The sequence below is a fragment of the Salmo salar genome, chromosome ssa14, assembly GCF_905237065.1.
Source record: "Salmo salar chromosome ssa14, Ssal_v3.1, whole genome shotgun sequence".
Classification (NCBI taxonomy): Eukaryota; Metazoa; Chordata; class Actinopteri; order Salmoniformes; family Salmonidae; genus Salmo; species Salmo salar.
In genome coordinates, this window is record NC_059455.1 from 48,726,485 (window position 1) to 48,749,919 (window position 23,435).

General features: G+C 38.9%; 1 protein-coding gene across 8 annotated transcripts in view; it reads left to right on the top strand.

The window, feature by feature from the left end:
• The window catches only part of LOC106595545 (receptor-type tyrosine-protein phosphatase mu), a 633,856-nt gene that overhangs the window by 333,930 nt on the left and 276,491 nt on the right, over window positions 1–23,435 (top strand). For all 8 annotated transcript variants that reach the window (XM_045694494.1, XM_045694495.1, XM_045694496.1 and 5 more), the window contains exons 9-10: window positions 6,172–6,480; window positions 10,018–10,127. In XM_045694494.1, the coding sequence (XP_045550450.1) occupies window positions 6,172–6,480; window positions 10,018–10,127 (419 nt within the window). The remainder of the gene's footprint in view (window positions 1–6,171; window positions 6,481–10,017; window positions 10,128–23,435) is intronic.

The following is a 23,435-nucleotide window of genomic DNA, read 5'->3' on the forward strand; positions in this document are numbered from 1 at the left end:
AGTTATTAATTGGCCAGAGTTATTAATTGGTCAGAGTTATTAATTGGCCAGAGTTATTAATTGGTCAGAGTTATTAATTGGCCAGAGTTATTAATTGGTCAGAGTTATTATTTGGTCAGAGTTATTATTTGGTGAGAGTTATTAATTGGTCAGAGTTAATTGGTCAGAGTTATTATTTTGGGTCTGAAAAAAAGTGTTTATATTGAGAAGCTCTCAGAGAAAATGTGCTGTAGTCTTTCCATCGCTTGTTTGTTTTGTGGGGTTGAACTAAACTAACCTGATTGTCAACATATCTGCTTTATACCTCTGTAATCCATGCCTTTTGAAGGTTGTAGGTGTGCTGTTAGACAAGGAGACATGTTTCCTCAATGGACACCAGGATGTCCATCTACTATGTCTTGTGTCAGTCTATGGTACAGAATGACACATGCTGCTTTTCGCAAATCAAGATTACCCAGAAGATATTTAAAACAAGATATTACAAGGTAGAAAGTTGCTGAAATAAAATCAGTAATCTTCATGGCGTTGATTAAAAAGTTGGGAAGCCTTAACCTACAAACCAACAATGTGATTTGTTTACTGAAATCAATAATCTCATTTGTCCCTGTCTGTCATACACTGAGTGGACAAAACATTAGGAACACCTGCTCTTTCCATGACAGACTGACCAGGTGAATCCAGGTGAAAGCTATGATCCCTTAGTGATGTCTCTTGTTAAATCTACTTCAAAATCAGTGTAGATGAAGGGGAGGAGACAGGTTAAAGAAGGATTTTTAAGCCTTGAGACAATCGAGGATTGTGTATGTGTGTCATTCAGAGGGTGAATGAATAAGACAAAATATTGATGTGCATTTGAACGGGGTATGGGGTACGTTTGAGTGTTTCAAGAACTGCAACGCTGCTGGGTTTTTCACACTCAACAGTTTCCTGTGTGTATCAAGAATGGTCCACCACTCAAAGGACATCCAGCCAAATTTACACATCTGTCAACATGGGCCAGTATCCCTGTATCTCTGCATTGGAGTCAACATGGGCCAGTATCCCTGTATCTCTGCATTGGAATCAACATGGTCCAGTATCCCTGTATCCCTGCATTGGAGTCAACATGGGCCAGTATCCCTGTATCCCTGCATTGGAGTCAACATGGGCCAGTATCCCTGTATCCCTACATTGGAGTCAACATGGGCCAGTATCCCTGTATCTCTGCATTGGAGTCAACATGGGCCAGTATCCCTGTATCTCTGCATTGGAGTCAACATGGGCCAGTATCCCTGTATCTCTGCATTGGAGTCAACATGGGCCAGTATCACTGTATCTCTGCATTGGAGTCAACATGGGCCAGTATCCCTGTATCTCTGCATTGGAGTCAACATGGGCCAGTATCCCTGTATCTCTGCATTGGAGTCAACATGGGCCAGTATCCCTGTATCTCTGCATTGGAGTCAACATGGGCCAGTATCCCTGTATCTCTGCATTGGAGTCAACATGGGCCAGTATCCCAGTATCCCTGTGGAACCTTGCCGCCTCTGGGATTCGAATAAGCAACCCTTTTGTTACCTGCCGCCCCTCGATTTTCATGTTAGAGTCTGAGTGCCTACGTCATATCCACACACACACATACACGCACACGCACACGCACACACACACACACACCCCTCTGTCTTCAATCAGCTGATGGGTCTGCTTCTCTCTGTTTCCTCTGGGCCCTCTCTTTTCTGTTCTCTCCATCATTCTCTACATTCACCGTTCCCTTCATCTTCTTTATTAAAGCACAGGAAAGAGAGAGAGAGCTAGAGAGAGATAGAGGTATTTTCTCTGAGAGGGCTAGACAATAACAGTATGACAACAGTAGATTACGTCTCTCTATCACTCCTTTATTTTCTGTTTTACATCTTTCATTTAACAGCAGCCTGTCTTTTTTTCTCTCTCTCCATGTATGTCTCTCTCTCTCTCTCTCTCTCTCTCCCTCCATGCATGTCTCTCTCTCTCTCTCTCCATGCATGTCTCTCTCTCTCTCTCTCCCATTTATCTCTCTCTCTGTCTCTCTCTCTCTCATTTATCTCTCCCTTTCTCTCTCTCCATGCATGTCTCTCTCTCTCTCTCCCTCATTTATTTATCTCTCTCTCTCTCTCTCCCTCCCTCATTTATTTATCTCTCTCTCTCTCTCATTTATTTATCTCTCTCTTATTTATTTATTTATTTATCTCTCTCTCTCTCTCTCTCTCTCTCTCTCTCTCTCTCTCTCTCTCTCTCTCTCTCTCTCTCCATTTATCTCTCTCTCTTGTTCTCTCAGACTTCAGTTGTGTCGTGACCTAATTTATTGGCAACCACTGACCACACTTGTAGTCATTACACTGATTTTTAAAAAACTGGGTGATTTATTTTTATTTTTTTAAGAATATTACATTTTAGTGATCATCCCATCTTTTGTAGAATAATGTGGTTCATTCTGCTTCTTCTGCTCTGAGACCAGAAACCATTACTGAGAGAGACCAGAAACCATTACTGAGACCAGAAACCATTACTGAGAGAGACCAGAAACCATTACTGAGACCAGAAACCATTACTGAGACCAGAAACCATTACTGAGAGAAACCAGAAACCATTACAGAGACCAGAGACCATTACTGAGTTCAGAAACCATTACTGAGACCAGAAACCATTACTGAGAGAGACCAGAAACCATTACTGAGAGAGACCAGAAACCATTACTGAGACCAGAAACCATTACTGAGACCAGAAACCATTACTGAGAGAGACCAGAAACCATTACCGAGAGAGACGAGAAACCATTACTGAGACCAGAAACCATTACTGAGACCAGAAACCATTACTGAGACCAGAAACCATTACTGAGACCAGAAACCATTACTGAGACCAGAAACCATTACTGAGACCAGAAACCATTACTGAGAGAGACCAGAAACCATTACTGAGACCAGAAACCATTACTGAGACCAGAAACCATTACTGAGACCAGAAATCATTACTGGGACCAGAAATCATTTCTGAGACCAGAAACCATTACCGAGAGAGACGAGAAACCATTACTGAGACCAGAAACCATTACTGAGAGAGACCAGAAACCATTACTGAGACCAGAAACCATTACTGAGAGAAACCAGAAACCATTACTGAGACCAGAAACCATTACTGAGTTCAGAAACCATTACTGAGACCAGAAACCATTACTGAGACCAGAAACCATTACTGAGAGAGACCAGAAACCATTACTGAGACCAGAAACCATTACTGAGACCAGAAACCATTACTGAGACCAGAAACCATTACTGAGACCAGAAACAAACCAGACTGGATACAAACAGTATGCCAGACAGAGAGGGGGAGTCCAGTTTCCTCTCTCTTCTTCCTCTCTTCGTTAGAATGTTAACCATACCACAGTAGAGGCTGTATCCCACCGTAGCATGGTGAGTGTGTCTCTTCTCATCCTCTCCTCCTCTTCCTCCCCTCCTCCTCTCCTATCCTCCCTTCTCCTCCTCTTCCTCATCTTCCCCTCCCCTCTCATATCCCCTCCTCCTCTCCTCGTCCCTCCTCCTCTACTCTTCCTCCCCTCTCATTTCCACTCCTCTCCTCTCCTCTCCTCTCCTCTCCTCTCCTCTCCCCTCCTCCTCTCCTCTTCCCTCCTCCTCTCCTCTTCCCTCCTCCTCTCCTATCCTCTCTTCTCCTCCTCTCTTCTCCTCCTCTCCTATTCCTCCTCTCCTATTCCTCCCCTCCCCTATCCTCTCTTCTCCTTCTCCCCTCTTCTCCCTCATCCCCCCTCCCCTCCTCCTCCTCCTTTCTCTATAACTCCAGCATGTTAACCATGGTCTGGGGTTGTGTGTATGTGTCTCCTGGGTAACAGTGAATGGAGCTCTGGCAGCTCCTAATAGGTGGTAAAGTGTTGACTTCCAGAGAAATGGACTGTAGCTTTAACCTGGGAGGGAAATTGATCCCATTACCTTGAGCTCTGGCTACGAGGCTGCTAGATTGCTCGCCTCCCGTAGGAGAGAGGGGGGAAGAAGAGGGAGGGAGGGAGATAGGAAGAGGAGGGAGGGAAATAGAAATGGGTAGAAAGGAAAAACAGAGAGGGAGAAAGAAAGAGGCAGAAAAAGATAAGATAAATACTATGTGATTAGAGGTGATAGGATGGCTGTAGGGGTTGTGGTCTGGAGATAAGAGGAGAGATAATGACTATGTGATTACAGGTGATAGGATGGCTGTGGGGGTTGTGGTCTGGAGATAAGAGGAGAGATAATGACTATGTGATTACAGGTGATAGGATGGCCGTGGGGGTTGTGGTCTGGAGATAAGAGGAGAGATAATGACTATGTGATTACAGGTGATAGGATGGCCGTGGGGGTTGTGGTCTGGAGATAAGAGGAGAGATAATGACTATGTGATTAGAGGTGATAGGATGGCCGTGGGGGTTGTGGTCTGGAGATAAGAGGAGAGATAATGACTATGTGATTAGAGGTGATAGGATGGCTGTGGGGGTTGTGGTCTGGAGATAAGAGGAGAGATAATGACTATGTGATTACAGGTGATAGGATGGCTGTGGGGGTTGTGGTCTGGAGATAAGAGGAGAGATAATGACTATGTGATTACAGGTGATAGGATGGCCGTGGGGGTTGTGGTCTGGAGATAAGAGGAGAGATAATGACTATGTGATTACAGGTGATAGGATGGCCGTGGGGGTTGTGTTCTAGACTAAAAGACAGACAAAGACAGATTCAGTCTGGATAGTTTACACCGTATCCATGTTGAGCTGATAGCTGGCCTGGGCAGGGTGGGAAGGAGGAAGAGGGGGAAGGAGGGAGAGGAATGACATGGTCTGGAGGGATGATATGTCCCATACAGATATAATATCACCAGTAGGTCTGGAGGGATGATATGTCCCATACAGATATAATATCACCAGTAGGTCTGGAGGGATGATATGTCCTATACAGATATAATATCACCAGTATGACTGGAGGGATGATATGTCCCATACAGATATAATATCACCAGTATGTCTGGAGGGATGATATGTCCCATACAGATATAATATCACCAGTAGGTCTGGAGGGATGATATGTCCCATACAGATATAATATCACCAGTAGGTCTGGAGGGATGATATGTCCCATACAGATATAATATCACCAGTAGGTCTGGAGGGATGATATGTCCCATACAGATATAATATCACCAGTAGGTCTGGAGGGATGATATGTCCCATACAGATATAATATCACCAGTAGGTCTGGAGGGATGATATATCCCATACAGATATAATATCACCAGTAGGTCTGGAGGGATGATATGTCCCATACAGATATAATATCACCAGTAGGTCTGGAGGGATGATATGTCCCATACAGAGAGACTATCACCAGTAGGTCTGGAGGGATGATATGTCCCATACATATATAATATCACCAGTAGGTCTGGAGGGATGATATGTCCCATACAGATATAATATCACCAGTAGGTCTGGAGGGATGATATGTCCCATACAGATATAATATCACCAGTAGGCCTGGAGGGATGATATGTCCCATACAGATATAATATCACCAGTAGGTCTGGAGGGATGATATGTCCCATACAGATATAATATCACCAGTAGGTCTGGGAGGGATGATATGTCCCATACAGATATAATATCACCAGTAGGTCTGGAGGGATGATATGTCCCATACAGATATAATATCACCAGTAGGTCTGGGAGGGATGATATGTCCCATACAGATATAATATCACCAGTAGGTCTGGGAGGGATGATATGTCCCATACAGAGAGACTATCAACTATCAATGTTACGCTGACACAAACGAAGGAGCCAAATCATAGAAGATGTGTTGGTGCACTGTAGTGAGAGTTAGATTAGAGTTCCTTTTGAAACCACAGAATGAACTGGCACAATCTAATACAGACAGACAGACTGATAATGCTATATTTTTAATCAGGTTTCTGCTGTAAAAAGAGGTCAACACACCTGTGTTAAACCAAAGGTTACATTCAAACAGACGTTGTTTTCTTCCACCACAGACCCAATGCAATGAACAACAGTTGCCCTATGATAATCACACAGGCTGGCACAAGCACGCGAACACACACATTCCCAAACCAGAAGATCCTTATCCATCCATCATGTATCCTCTAAATACCTTTCTTCTCCCCCTACAGAGCCAATCCACGGTCCCAGGCGTCTAGAGGTAGTTGACGTCCAATCTAAACAAGTCACCATTCGCTGGGAGCCGTTTGGCTACAACGTGACGCGTTGTCATAGCTACAACCTAACGGTGCAGTACCGCTCCCGCGTGGCGGGGAAGGACGAGACCCGGGAGGAGGTGTGTTACGACACCCTGGGTCGCGACCCCCAGCACACCATCCACAACCTGACCCCCTACACCAACCTGTCAGTCAAACTGGTCCTCAAGAACCCTGAGGGGGTGAAAGAGAGCCGAGAGATGGAGCTACAGACGGATGAAGATGGTGAGTGTTATAATACCTTAGAATGGTAATAACATGGTTATGACAGGGTTATGAAGGTGTATAAAGGTGTTAAAGAACCCAGAGGGGGTCAAAGAGAGCCCAGAGATGGAGCTACAGACGGATGAAGATGGTGAGTGTTATAATACCTTAGAATGGTAATAACATGGTTATGACAGGGTTATGAAGGTGTATAAAGGTGTTAAAGAACCCAGAGGGGGGTCAAAGAGAGCCCAGAGATGGAGCTACAGACGGATGAAGACGGTGAGTGTTATAATACCTTAGAATGGTAATAACATGGTTATGACAGGGTTATGAAGGTGTATAAAGGTGTTAAAGAACCCAGAGGGGGTCAAAGAGAGCCCAGAGATGGAGCTACAGACGGATGAAGACGGTGAGTGTTATAATACCTTAGAATGGTAATAACATGGTTATGACAGGGTTATGAAGGTGTATAAAGGTGTTAAAGAACCCAGAGGGGGTCAAAGAGAGCCCAGAGATGGAGCTACTGACGGATGAAGATGGTGAGTGTTATAATACCTTAGAATGGTAATAACATGGTTATGACAGGGTTATGAAGGTGTATAAAGGTGTTAAAGAACCCAGAGGGGGTCAAAGAGAGCCCAGAGATGGAGCTACAGACGGATGAAGACGGTGAGTGTTATAATACCTTAGAATGGTAATAACATGGTTATGACAGGGTTATGAAGGTGTATAAAGGTGTTAAAGAACCCAGAGGGGGTCAAAGAGAGCCCAGAGATGGTGCTACAGACGGATGAAGACGGTGAGTGTTATAATACCTTAGAATGGTAATAATATGGTTATGACAGGGTTATGAAGGTGTATAAAGGTGTTAAAGAACCCAGAGGGGGTCAAAGAGAGCCCAGAGATGGAGCTACAGACGGATGAAGACGGTGAGTGTTATAATACCTTAGAATGGTAATAACATGGTTATGACAGGGTTATGAAGGTGTATAAAGGTGTTAAAGAACCATGAGGAAGTCAAAGAGAGCCCAGAGATACAGACTGACAAGGACAATAAGGATGAAGTTTAGTTATGACCGGTTTATAACAGTATTATAACAGTGTAATGGTAGTTTAGTTATGACCTGTTTGTAACAGCATTATAACAGTGTAATGAAGTGTTTAGAACCCAGAGGGTGTGAAAGAGAGCCCAGAGATGCAGGGACAGACATATGAAAACAGAGAGCGTTATAATATCTTAGAATGGTTATAACATAATTATTAAGGATTATGAAGGCATATAAAGAGCCTCAAGAACCTTGAGGGATTCAAAGAGAGCCCAGAGATACAGACTGACATGGACAATAAGGATGAAGTTTAGTTATGACTTGTTTATAACAGTATTATAACAGTGTAATGGTAGTTTAGTTATGACCTGTTTATAACAGTATTATAACAGTGTAATGGTAGTTTAGTTAAGACCTGTTTATAACAGTATTATAACAGTGTAGTGGTAGTTTAGTTATGACCTGTTTATAACAGTATTATAACAGTGTAGTGGTAGTTTAGTTATGACCTGTTTATAACAGTATTATACTTACAGACTGATGAAAACAGTGAGTGTAATGCATTATCTTAGAACGCCGATAACATGGTTACGACAGGGTTAAAACATGGTTACGACAGGGTTATGAACAGGGCTACGACAGGGTTAAAACATGGTTACGACAGGGTTATGACATGCTTACAACAGGGTTATGGCATGGTTACGACAGGGTTAGGACATGGTTACGACAGGGTTATAGCATGGTTATGACAAGGTTATGACATGGTTACAACAGGGTTATAACATGGTTACAACAGGGTTATAACATGGTTACGACAGGGTTATGACATGTTATGACAGGGTTATAACATGGTTATGACAGGGTTATGACAGGGTTACAACAGGGTTATAACATGGTTACGACAGAGTTATGATCAGGGCTACGACAGGGTTATAACATGGTTACAACAGGGTTATGATGTGTTACGACAGGGTTATGACATGGTTACGACAGGGTTATGACATGGTTACGACAGAGTTATGACATGGTTACGACAGGGTTATGACATGGTTACGACAGGGTTATGAACAGGGTTACTAAGGTTAGTAAAAATGTATAACTAATCAAATGTTATAGATGGAGCTACATACAGATTACACAGCAATGCATTGATTTCTTATCACGTAATAAGGAGGGTTAAGGGGGGGTTGCCAGGTTACATGGGTGGTCCTCTGTAGCTCAGTTGGTAGAGCATGGCTCTTGCAACACCACTATAGTGGGTTCGATTAACGTTAATAGTATAGTTGAGTAGAGAGGTTACAGGTTAACATTAGTAGTATAGTTGAGTAGAGAGGTTACAGGTTAACATTAGTAGTATAGTTGAGTAGAGAGGTTACAGGTTAACATTAGTAGTATAGTTGAGTAGAGAGGTTACAGGTTAACATTAGTAGTATAGTTGAGTAGAGAGGTTACGTAACTAATGAACTTCTCAGGATAAAATTGAGGCATTATAACATGAACTAATGCACACCTCAGGATAGAATTGAGGCATTATAACATGAACTAATGCACACCTCAGGATAGAATTGAGGCATTATAACATGAACTAATGAACACCTCTGGAATACACTGAGGAAAGTAACAGGTTAGAGAGATACTGACAGGAAGAGAAAGTCTTGTCAGGTCTGTCTCATATATTTTTAGAGGGAATCTTTAAAGGGAGACTACTGTTTCACAGTATCTGACTTGTGTGTGTGTGTGTGTGTGTGTGTGAGGTTGTGTGTGTTTACAGTCCCACTGGGAGAAGGAAACAGACATAGATAGGGTGTATCTATCTAGAGCTGGCTGTTCTTTCAGAGACTCCCTTTGACAGAAGAAACCCTCTGTCATTTCATTTGAAGAAGTAAAATGATCCCTGTCAGTTTGAGAACCATCTCTCTCTCTCTCTCTCTCTCTCTCTCTCTCTCTCTCTCTCTCTCTCTCTCTCTCTCTCTCTCTCTGGCAGAGAGACAGACGGATAGATAGACAGACAGACAGACTCTACGTACATATAAACACAGAGGATGATTGGAGAGATTGAATTGGTGGAGATTTCCTCAGGGAGATCGGTTCAGTGCTCGACCAGTTTGTTTGTACATTTGGATAGATGTGAGAGTGAAAGTGTTCCTTTTTTTCCCCCACTCAGTCTCTTCTCACCAAAATACATTCATGGTAGCTGAATATATATATTTTTTCTTTCTGTGTTCACATTGTGAAGGTTTCCAGACCTACATCCTTTTTTACTGTGTTTCCACAGGCTGCCCAATTCTGATATTTTATAATGTTGTTTGGCAATAATTGGGCAAAATATCAGAATCGGGGTTCTGCCTGTGTAAACGCAGCATTAGTGTCTGTAATGCGAGTTCTAGTCGTATCCTCTCAGTACCACTATGTGTAATGTGAGTTCTAGTCGTATCCTCTCAGTACCACTATGTGTAATGTGAGTTCTAGTCGTATCCTCTCAGTACCACTATGTTCCTGTCCCCCTCAGTACCTGGAACGGTCCCTCTGGAGTCCATCCAGGGCAGTGCTTATGAAGAGAAGATAATCGTGAAATGGAGAGAACCAGCCCAGACCTACGGAATCATCACTCAGTACGAGGTAATTCATACATTTTTGGGGGGGATTTGAATGAATGATCGATCGATCGATTGAATTTAGTCAATTGTCAAACATACACACACAAGTCTTTTTTCTTTTCTTCTTCTTCTTCTTCTTCTTGTCCAGCATTCCATTTCTGTCTCTTCTGAATCGTTGTCCTTTTAGAGAACCACTGAAGCAATACAGTAGAACCAGGATTACACCTCCTTATTCCTGTGGAAATAACATTTACATTTACATTACATTTAAGTCATTTAGCAGACGCTCTTATCCAGAGCGACTTACAAATTGGTGCATTCACCTTATGATATCCAGTGGAACAACCACTTTACAAAGGTGCTTCTAAATCTTTTAAGGGGGGGGTTAGAAGGATTACTTTATCCTATCCTAGGTATTCCTTAAAGAGGTGGGGTTTCAGGTGTCTCCGGAAGGTGGTGATTGACTCCGCTATCCTGGCGTCGTGAGGGAGCTTGTTCCACCATTGGGGTGCCAGAGCAGCGAACAGAAATAACCTCAAATGGACAAAACAAATCTGGAAATATCACACATCTCAGACCATGTCGTTTTTCTAGGCTACAACACTAGAGGCTGTGTGCCCATGTAAAGGTTGTTTATAGCCATGCTAGCTAGCCAAGCCCCTGAACTCTATCTAATGTTGAATATTAGCTACCTTATTCCCCCCCCCCCCAAAATAACATTTAAAAAAAAAACATTTTTAAGGGAGAATTAAGCATTGATCTGAAGACGAAAATGAACGGAAATTCACATGAGCACCACAATGCCTACCCCACCCATGCTCTACCAAGGTTTTTCAACACACAGCTTTTACCTACTACAGAAGCTACTGTATATTGGTCTATTGCACTTCAAACAATGTGTGTTCAGGTTACTTAGGATTCAAACCTCTCAAACTACCTTTTCAAGCTTTTCTTTTTAAATTATATAAAATATAGCTTTGCTTTTATACTTACAACACCGTCATGATTGACATTGATCGTTTTTTGTCTTGTAGTAATGTGGTGCCTGCCTTTATTTCCTCCAACATTTAATTTAGCAACATATATAGTTAGCTAAATAGACCTATCTTCTGTGTACCACCCCTACCGTGTCACAACACAACTGATTGGTTCAAAAACAATACATTCAACAAAATTAACTTTTGACAAGGCACATCTGTTAATTGAAACACATTCCAGGTGACTACCTCATGAAGCTGGTTGAGAGAATGCCAATAGTGTGCAAAGGGTGGCTACCCTGACAAATGTAAAATATAAAATATATTTGTTTAACACTTTTTTGGTTACAACATGATTCCATATGTGTTATTTCATAGTTTTGATGTCTTCACTATTATTCTACAATGTAGAAAATAGTAATAAATCAAGAAAAAACCTTGAATGACTAGGTGTGTCCAAACGTTTGATTGCTACTGTCTATATATACAGTATATATACATTATAACGCCTATTCAGCATCGTTCAAACCCTCTTAAGCCTTAGCCCCACCCATCTCTTTAAAGATTCACATGTGAGGCCATGTGCTAAACAGAGTGAGTAAGGTAGTGTACAAAACAACCAAAGATTTCAAGACTAAAAGTGGTGTTAAGTAGAAGCCTAGAATAAGGAAATACTCTGGGTAAAAATACACTTTATCTAGTCCTTGGCCTATATTCTAATCTGACTTTTAAAGTGTTCAGATACAAATATATATTTTTAATTATTAGATGATTCTTATCTAGCTAAGTGGGGGGGTCACTACTGTCTAGACATGTACTGTACACATGTTCATGAAATACAATAGATGACCATAGTCACCCCAAGACACACCTGGCTAACTTGATGGGTCAGATAATCATCTGGCGAAGTGGAGACTTTTGTTTAGACATGCTTTTTTTTTTTTTTTTTTTTTTTTTTAACCTTTTATTTAACTAGGCAAGTCAGTTAAGAACAACTTCTTATTTACAATGACGGCCAAGCAAAAGGCAAAAAGCCTCCTGCGGAGACGGGGGCATAAAAAAATGTTAAATAAAAATATAGGACAAAACACACATCACGACAAGAGAGACAACACAACACTACATAAAGAGAGACCTAAGACAACAACATAGCATGGCAGCAACACAACATGGTAGCATCACAACATGGTAGAAACACAACATTACATAAAGAGAGACCTAAGACAACAACATAGCATAGCAGCAACACAACATGGTAGAAACAAAACATGGTAGCAACACAACATGGTAGAAACACAACATGGCAGCAGCACAACATGGTAGCAGCACAACATGGTAGAAGCACAAAACGTGGTACAAACATTATTTGGCATAGACAACAGCACAAAGGCCAAGAAGGTAGAGACAACAATACATCACGCAAAGCAGCCACAACTGTCAGTAAGAGTGTCCATGATTGAGTCTTTGAATGAAGAGATGGAGATAAAACTGTCCAGTTTGAGTGTTTGTTGCAGCTCGTTCCAGTCGCTAGCTGCAGCGAACTGAAAAGAGGAGCGACCCAGGGATGTGTGTGCTTTGGGGACCTTTAACAGAATGTGACTGGCAGAACGGGTGTTGTGTGTGGAGGATTATGGCTGCAGTAGATATCTCAGATAGGGGGGAGTGAGGTCTAAGAGGGTTTTATAAATAAGCATCATCCAGTGGGACTTGCGACGGGTATATTAAAGTTCACATGTTCCAGAAGGCTTTTCCGCCAAAATAATTGTTTAGCTTTCCTCTTCTCCCCATTTGATTGAGTTACTGGAAGTATTCACTGATAGACAGAACTGTTTCCCGGTAGTATTCACTGACAGACAGAACTGTTTCCCGGTAGTATTCACTGACAGACAGAACTGTTTCCCGGTAGTATTCACTGACAGACAGAACTGTTTCCCGGTAGTATTCACTGACAGACAGAACTGTTTCGCGGTAGTATTCACTGACAGACAGAACTGTTTTCCGGTAGTATTCACTGAGAGACAGAACTGTTTCCCGGTAGTATTCACTGAGAGACAGAACTGTTTCCCGGTAGTATTCACTGACAAACAGAACTGTTTCCCGGTATTATTCACTGACAGACAGAACTGTTTCCCGGTAGTATTCACTGACAGACAGAACTACAATATCATGCTGAATACTACAGGAAATACAATATCATGCTGAATACTACAGGAAATACAATATCATGCTGAATACTACAGGAAATACAATATCATGCTGAATACTGCAGGAAATACAATATCATGCTGAATACTACAGGAAATACAATATCATGCTGAATACTGCAGGAAATACAATATCATGCTGAATACTACAGGAAATACAATATCATGCTGAATACTACAGGAAGTAGAATATCATGCTGAATACTACAGGAAATACAATATCATGCTGAATACTACAGAAAATACAACATCATGCTGAATACTACAGGAAATACAATATCATGCTGAATACTACAGGAAATACAATATCATGCTGAATACTGCAGGAAATACAATATCATGCTGAATACTGCAGGAAATACAATATCATGCTGAATACTACAGGAAATACAATATCATGCTGAATTCTACAGGAAATACAATATCATGCTGAATACTACAGGAAATACAATATCATGCTGAATACAACAGGAAATACAATATCATGCTGAATACTACAGGAAATACAATATCATGCTGAATACTGTGTGCGTGTGCGTGTGTGTGTGTGCGGTTATGTGCATGCGTGCGTGCGTGTGTGTGTGTGTGTGTGTGTGTGTGTGGTTGTGTGTGTGCAGTTATGTGTGTGTGTGTGTGTGTGTGTGTGTTCGTCTCACACCTTTCCAGCCTAGTTCTCTGACCTCTATGTATTTTGTCAGGAGACGTTGATTCCTTACAGCCTGTCTGTCTTTGATTTGACACAATCAAAGGGCTCAAAGTGAGATCCCTTCTGACAAACTCTGATCAAACACAGATTTCAGCTTCTCTCCCTCTTTCCTCGGACCAGGCACTGTGAACACTGTTTTCATCTCAAATGGCACCCTATTCTCTATATAGTGCACTACTTTTCACCGGGGCCCATCGAGCTTTGGTTAAACGTAGTGCACTACAATATATAGGGGATATGGTTCTATTTGGGACACACCCACTGTCAGCTTCCTAGACCAGAAAGATTCAGTTCCCTGTCTGTCTGTCTGTCTGTCTGTCTGTCTGTCTGTCTGTCTGTCTGTCTGTCTGTCTGTCTGTCTGTCTGTCTGTCTGTCTGTCTGTCTGTCTGTCTGTCTGTCTGTCTGTCTGTCTGTCTGTCTGGCTTGTTCTGTCTGTGGCTGGCTTGTTCTGTCTGTCTGTCTGTCTGTCTGTCGTTGGTTGACTGTCTATCCATAATTTTTTTCAGTAGACTTACATTTTCTGAAACCTTACCCTAAACTTCAATGGTGTACATATAGTAGGCTATAGTATTGTCATATATTCTGCATAACATAATGAGTAGTTGTCATTCGGTATACTTGACTTGTTTAAATTAGACATTGGACATTGTGTCCAGCATCCTAACAAAAGCTACATGTACATTTCCCAGCTAGGAAATATTAAAAGATCTGCACAATTAAACAGCTTTTAGTTCTCCTTCCCTCCCGTCGTCACGTCAGTATCATTTTAATTGTAAAAACCTGTTTCAATGTCCAACAATGTAGACAAGTCATCTCTCTCTCTCTCTCTCTCTCTCTCTCTCTCTCTCTCTCTCTCTCTCTCTCTCTCTCTCTCTCTCTCTCTCTCTCTCTCTCTCTCTCTGAAATGTTATGATAAAGGATTTGGCATCACAGCAGACTCATTCCACCAGACAAAGACCAAATGACACACAGAACACACACACACACGTGCGCCAGACTCATTCCACACGCAGACAAAGACAAAATGAGAAAAGGCCTCCAAGCATTTCAGAAACTTGATGGACACAAATTATGCAGCACTCCAAACTGTTCCTTTGTGTTTTTTAATTGGAATTATAATGGAAGCTTTCTATTATGAGGAAGCAGGAGTGTTGTCTTAAAGTGGGGCTTTATAGATATTTAAAATGGATATTAAAAAGACGAACACACACCTTAATGCTTCTCCCTGCAGAGCTGTGGTGCTTATGGGTACATTAATGGAGGAGGAATAAATGAAACTGTTATTATTACCCTGGAAACAACAAGACTACAGAGAGTTAACGTGTTGGGTGATGATACTAGATAAACAACTAGACTACAGATAGTTAACAGTGATGATACTAGATAAACAACTAGAATACAGATAGTTAACAGTGATGATACTAGATAAACAACTAGACTACAGAGAGTTAACAGTGATGATACTAGATAAACAACTAGACTACAGATAGTTAACGTGTTGGGTGATGATACTAGATAAACAACTAGACTGCAGATAGTTAACAGTGATGATACTAGATTAACAACTAGAATACAGAGAGTTAACAGTGATGATACTAGATAAACAACTAGACTACAGATAGTTAACAGTGATGATACTAGATAAACAACTAGAATACAGAGAGTTAACAGTGATGATACTAGATAAACAACTAGACTACAGAGAGTTAACAGTGATGATACTAGATAAACAACTAGACTACAGAGAGTTAACAGTGATGATACTAGATAAACAACTAGACTACAGAGAGTTAACAGTGATGATACTAGATAAACAACTAGACTACAGATAGTTAACAGTGATGATACTAGATAAACAACTAGACTACAGAGAGTTAACAGTGACGATACTAGATAAACAACTAGACTACAGACAGTTAACAGTGATGATACTAGATAAACAACTAGACTACAGAGAGTTAACGTGTTGGGTGATGATACTAGATAAACAACTAGACTGCAGAGAGTTAACAGTGATGATACTAGATAAACAACTAGACTACAGAGAGTTAACGAGTGATGATACTAGATAAACAACTAGACTACAGAGAGTTAACAGTGACGATACTAGATAAACAACTAGACTACAGAGAGTTAACAGTGATGATACTAGATAAACAACTAGACTACAGATAGTTAACAGTGATTATACTAGATAAACAACTAGACTACAGAGAGTTAACGTGTTGGGTGATGATACTAGTTAAACGACTAGACTAGAGAGAGTTAACAGTGATGATACTAGATAAACAACTTGACTACAGATAGTTAACAGTGATGATACTAGATAAACAACTAGACTACAGATAGTTAACAGTTATGATACTAGATAAACAACTAGACTACAGAGAGTTAACAGTGATGATACTAGATAAACAACTAGACTACAGAGAGTTAACAGTGATGATACTAGATAAACAACTAGACTACAGATAGTTAACGTGTTGGGTGATGATACTAGATAAACAACTAGACTGCAGAGAGTTAACAGTGACGATACTAGATAAACAACTTGACTACAGATAGTTAACAGTGATGATACTAGATAAACAACTAGACTACAGATAGTTAACAGTTATGATACTAGATAAACAACTAGACTACAGAGAGTTAACAGTGATGATACTAGATAAACAACTAGACAACAGAGAGTTAACAGTGATGATACTAGATAAACAACTAGACTACAGATAGTTAACGTGTTGGGTGATGATACTAGTTAAACGACTAGACTAGAGAGAGTTAACAGTGATGATACTAGATAAACAACTAGACTACAGTGTGTTAACAGTGATGATACTAGATAAACAACTAGACTACAGATAGTTAACGTGTTGGGTGATGATACTAGTTAAACAACTAGACTACAGATAGTTAACAGTGACGATACTAGATAAACAACTAGACTACAGATAGTTAACAGTGATGATACTAGATAAACAACTAGACTACAGATAGTTAACGTGTTGGGTGATGATAATAGATAAACAACTAGACTACAGATAGTTAACAGTGATGATACTAGATAAACAACTAGACTACAGATAGTTAACAGTGATGATACTAGATAACCAACTAGACTACAGATAGTTAACGTGTTGGGTGATGATACTAGATAAACAACTAGACTACAGAGAGTTAACAGTGATGATACTAGATAAACAAATAGACTACAGATAGTTAACGTGTTGGGTGATGATACTAGTTAAACAACTAGACTACAGAGAGTTAACAGTGATGATACTAGATAAACAACTAGACTACAGATACTTAACAGTGATGATACTAGATAAACAACTAGACTACAGAGAGTTAACGTGTTGGGTGATGATACTAGTTAAACAACTAGACTACAGAGAGTTAACAGTGATGATACTAGATAAACAACTAGACTACAGAGAGTTAACAGTGATGATACTAGATAAACAACTAGACTACAGAGAGTTAACGTGTTGGGTGATGATACTAGTTAAACATCTAGACTACAGAGAGTTAACAGTTATGATACTAGATAAACAACTAGACTGCAGATAGTTAACAGTGATGATACTAGATAAACAACTAGACTACAGAGAGTTAACAGTGACGATACTAGATAAACAACTAGACTACAGACAGTTAACAGTGATGATACTCGATAAACAATTAGACTACAAAGAGTTAACAGTGATGATACTAGATAAACAACTAGACTACAGATAGTTAACGTGTTGGGTGATGATACTAGATAAACAACTAGACTGCAGAGAGTTAACAGTGATGATACTAGATAAACAACTAAACTACAGAGAGTTAACAGTGATGATACTAGATAAACAACTAGACTACAGAGAGTTAACAGTGACGATACTAGATAAACAACTAGACTACAGAGAGTTAACAGTGATGATACTAGATAAACAACTAGACTACAGATAGTTAACAGTGATTATACTAGATAAACAACTAGACTACAGAGAGTTAACGTGTTGGGTGATGATACTAGTTAAACGACTAGACTAGAGAGAGTTAACAGTGATGATACTAGATAAACAACTTGACTACAGATAGTTAACAGTGATGATACTAGATAAACAACTAGACTACAGATAGTTAACAGTTATGATACTAGATAAACAACTAGACTACAGAGAGTTAACAGTGATGATACTAGATAAACAACTAGACTACAGAGAGTTAACAGTGATGATACTAGATAAACAACTAGACTACAGAGAGTTAACAGTGATGATACTAGATAAACAACTAGACAACAGAGAGTTAACAGTGATGATACTAGATAAACAACTAGACTACAGATAGTTAACAGTGATTATACTAGATAAACAACTAGACTACAGAGAGTTAACGTGTTGGGTGATGATACTAGTTAAACGACTAGACTAGAGAGAGTTAACAGTGATGATACTAGATAAACAACTTGACTACAGATAGTTAACAGTGATGATACTAGATAAACAACTAGACTACAGATAGTTAACAGTTATGATACTAGATAAACAACTAGACTACAGAGAGTTAACAGTGATGATACTAGATAAACAACTAGACTACAGAGAGTTAACAGTGATGATACTAGATAAACAACTAGACTACAGAGAGTTAACAGTGATGATACTAGATAAACAACTAGACAACAGAGAGTTAACAGTGATGATACTAGATAAACAACTAGACTACAGAGAGTTAACAGTGATGATACTAGATAAACAACTAGACTACAGAGAGTTAACGGTGATGATACTAGATAAACAACTAGACTACAGAGAGTTAACAGTGATGATACTAGATAAACAACTAGACTACAGATAGTTAACAGTGATGATACTAGATAAACAACTAGACTACAGAGAGTTAACAGTGATGATACTAGATAAACAACTAGACTACAGAGAGTTAACGTGTTGGGTGATAATACTAGATAAACAACTAGACTACAGATAGTTAACGTGTTGGGTGATGATTCTAGATAAACAACTAGACTACAGATAGTTAACAGTGATGATACTAGATAAACAAGTAGACTACAGATAGTTAACAGTGATGATACTAGATAAACAACTAGACTACAGATAGTTAACAGTGATGATACTAGATAAACAACTAGACTACAGAGAGTTAACAGTGATGATACTAGATAAACAACTAGACTACAGAGTGTTAACAGTAATGATACTAGATAAACAACTAGACTACAAAGAGTTAACAGTGATGATACTAGATAAACAACTAGACCACAGAGAGTTAACAGTGATGATACTAGATAAACAACTAGACTACAGAGCGTTAACAGTGATGATACTAGATAAACAACTAGACTACAGAGAGTTAACGTGTTGGGTGATAATACTAGATAAACAACTAGACTACAGAGAGTTAACAGTGACGATACTAGATAAACAACTAGACTACAGAGAGTTAACAGTGATGATACTAGATAAACAACTAGACTACAGATAGTTAACAGTGATGATACTAGTTAAACAACTAGACTACAGAGAGTTAACAGTGATGATACTAGATAAACAACTAGACTACAAAGAGTTAACAGTGATGATACTAGATAAACAACTAGACTACAGAGAGTTAACAGTGATGATACTAGATAAACAACTAGACTACAGAGAGTTAACGTGTTGTGTGATAATACTAGATAAACAACTAGACTACAGAGAGTTAACGTGTTGGGTGACGATACTAGATAAACAACTAGACTACAGAGAGTTAACAGTGACGATACTAGATAAACAACTAGACTACAGAGAGTTAACAGTGATGATACTAGATAAACAACTAGACTACAGATAGTTAACAGTGATGATACTAGATAAAGAACTAGACTACAGAGAGTTAACAGTGATGATACTAGATAAACAACTAGACTACAGAGAGTTAACAGTGATGATACTAGATAAACAACTAGACTACAGAGAGTTAACAGTGATGATACTAGATAAACAACTAGACTACAGAGAGTTAACAGTGATGATACTAGATAAACAACTAGACTACAGAGCGTTAACAGTGATGATACTAGATAAACAACTAGACTACAGAGAGTTAACGTGTTGGGTGATAATACTAGATAAACAACTAGACCACAGAGAGTTAACAGTGACGATACTAGATAAACAACTAGACTACAGAGAGTTAACAGTGATGATACTAGATAAACAACTAGACTACAGATAGTTAACAGTGATGATACTAGTTAAACAACTAGACTACAGAGAGTTAACAGTGATGATACTAGATAAACAACTAGACTACAGAGAGTTAACAGTGATGATACTAGATAAACAACTAGACTACAGAGCGTTAACAGTGATGATACTAGATAAACAACTAGACTACAGAGAGTTAACGTGTTGGGTGATAATACTAGATAAACAACTAGACTACAGAGAGTTAAGGTGTTGGGTGATGATACTAGATAAACAACTAGACTACAGATAGTTAACAGTGATGATACTAGATAAACAACTAGACTACAGAGAGTTAACAGTGATGATACTAGATAAACAACTAGACTACAGAGAGTTAACGGTGATGATACTAGATAAACAACTAGACTACAGAGAGTTAACAGTGATGATACTAGATAAACAACTAGACTACAGAGAGTTAACAGTGATGATACTAGATAAACAACTAGACTACAGAGCGTTAACAGTGATGATACTAGATAAACAACAAAACTACAGAGAGTTAACGTGTTGGGTGATAATACTAGATAAACAACTAGACTACAGAGAGTTAACAGTGACGATACTAGATAAACAACTAGACTACAGAGAGTTAACAGTGATGATACTAGATAAACAACTAGACTACAGAGAGTTAACGTGTTGGGTGATGATACTAGATAAACAACTAGACTACAGATAGTTAACAGTGACGATACTAGATAAACAACTAGACTACAGAGAGTTAACAGTGATGATACTAGATAAACAACTAGACTACAGAGAGTTAACGGTGATGATACTAGATAAACAACTAGACTACAGAGAGTTAACAGTGATGATACTAGATAAACAACTAGACTACAGAGAGTTAACAGTGATGATACTAGATAAACAACTAGACTACAGAGAGTTAACAGTGATGATACTAGATAAACAACTAGACTACAGAGAGTTAACAGTGATGATACTAGATAAACAACTAGACTACAGAGAGTTAACGTGTTGGGTGATAATACTAGATAAACAACTAGACTACAGATAGTTAACGTGTTGGGTGATGATACTAGATAAAAAACTAGACTACAGATAGTTAACAGTGATGATACTAGATAAACAACTAGACTACAGATAGTTAACAGTGATGATACTAGATAAACAACTAGACTACAGATAGTTAACAGTGATGATACTAGATAAACAACTAGACTACAGATAGTTAACAGTGATGATACTAGATAAACAACTAGACTACAGAGAGTTAACAGTGATGATACTAGATAAACAACTAGACTACAGAGTGTTAACAGAGATGATACTAGATAAACAACTAGACTACAAGGAGTGTTAACAGAGATGATACTAGATAAACAACTAGACTACAGAGAGTTAACAGTGATGATACTAGATAAACAACTAGACTACAGAGCATTAACAGTGATGATACTAGATAAACAACTAGACTACAGAGAGTTAACGTGTTGGGTGATAATACTAGATAAACAACTAGACTACAGAGAGTTAACAGTAACGATACTAGATAAACAACTAGACTACAGAGAGTTAAACAGTGATGATACTAGATAAACAACTAGACTACAGATAGTTAACAGTGATGATACTAGTTAAACAACTAGACTACAGAGAGTTAACAGTGATGATACTAGATAAACAACTAGACTACAGAGAGTTAACGGTGATGATACTAGATAAACAACTAGACTACAGAGAGTTAACAGTGATGATACTAGATAAACAACTAGACTACAGAGAGTTAACAGTGATGATACTAGATAAACAACTAGACTACAGAGCGTTAACAGTGATGATACTAGATAAACAACAAAACTACAGAGAGTTAACGTGTTGGGTGATAATACTAGATAAACAACTAGACTACAGAGAGTTAACAGTGACGATACTAGATAAACAACTAGACTACAGAGAGTTAACAGTGATGATACTAGATAAACAACTAGACTACAGAGAGTTAACGTGTTGGGTGATGATACTAGATAAACAACTAGACTACAGATAGTTAACAGTGACGATACTAGATAAACAACTAGACTACAGAGAGTTAACAGTGATGATACTAGATAAACAACTAGACTACAGAGAGTTAACGGTGATGATACTAGATAAACAACTAGACTACAGAGAGTTAACAGTGATGATACTAGATAAACAACTAGACTACAGAGAGTTAACAGTGATGATACTAGATAAACAACTAGACTACAGAGAGTTAACAGTGATGATACTAGATAAACAACTAGACTACAGAGAGTTAACAGTGATGATACTAGATAAACAACTAGACTACAGAGAGTTAACGTGTTGGGTGATAATACTAGATAAACAACTAGACTACAGATAGTTAACGTGTTGGGTGATGATACTAGATAAAAAACTAGACTACAGATAGTTAACAGTGATGATACTAGATAAACAACTAGACTACAGATAGTTAACAGTGATGATACTAGATAAACAACTAGACTACAGATAGTTAACAGTGATGATACTAGATAAACAACTAGACTACAGATAGTTAACAGTGATGATACTAGATAAACAACTAGACTACAGAGAGTTAACAGTGATGATACTAGATAAACAACTAGACTACAGAGTGTTAACAGAGATGATACTAGATAAACAACTAGACTACAGAGAGTTAACAGTGATGATACTAGATAAACAACTAGACTACAGAGCGTTAACAGTGATGATACTAGATAAACAACTAGACTACAGAGAGTTAACGTGTTGGGTGATAATACTAGATAAACAACTAGACTACAGAGAGTTAACAGTAACGATACTAGATAAACAACTAGACTACAGAGAGTTAACAGTGATGATACTAGATAAACAACTAGACTACAGATAGTTAACAGTGATGATACTAGTTAAACAACTAGACTACAGAGAGTTAACAGTGATGATACTAGATAAACAACTAGACTACAGAGAGTTAACGGTGATGATACTAGATAAACAACTAGACTACAGAGAGTTAACAGTGATGATACTAGATAAACAACTAGACTACAGAGAGTTAACAGTGATGATACTAGATAAACAACTAGACTACAGAGCGTTAACAGTGATGATACTAGATAAACAACAAAACTACAGAGAGTTAACGTGTTGGGTGATAATACTAGATAAACAACTAGACTACAGAGAGTTAACAGTGACGATACTAGATA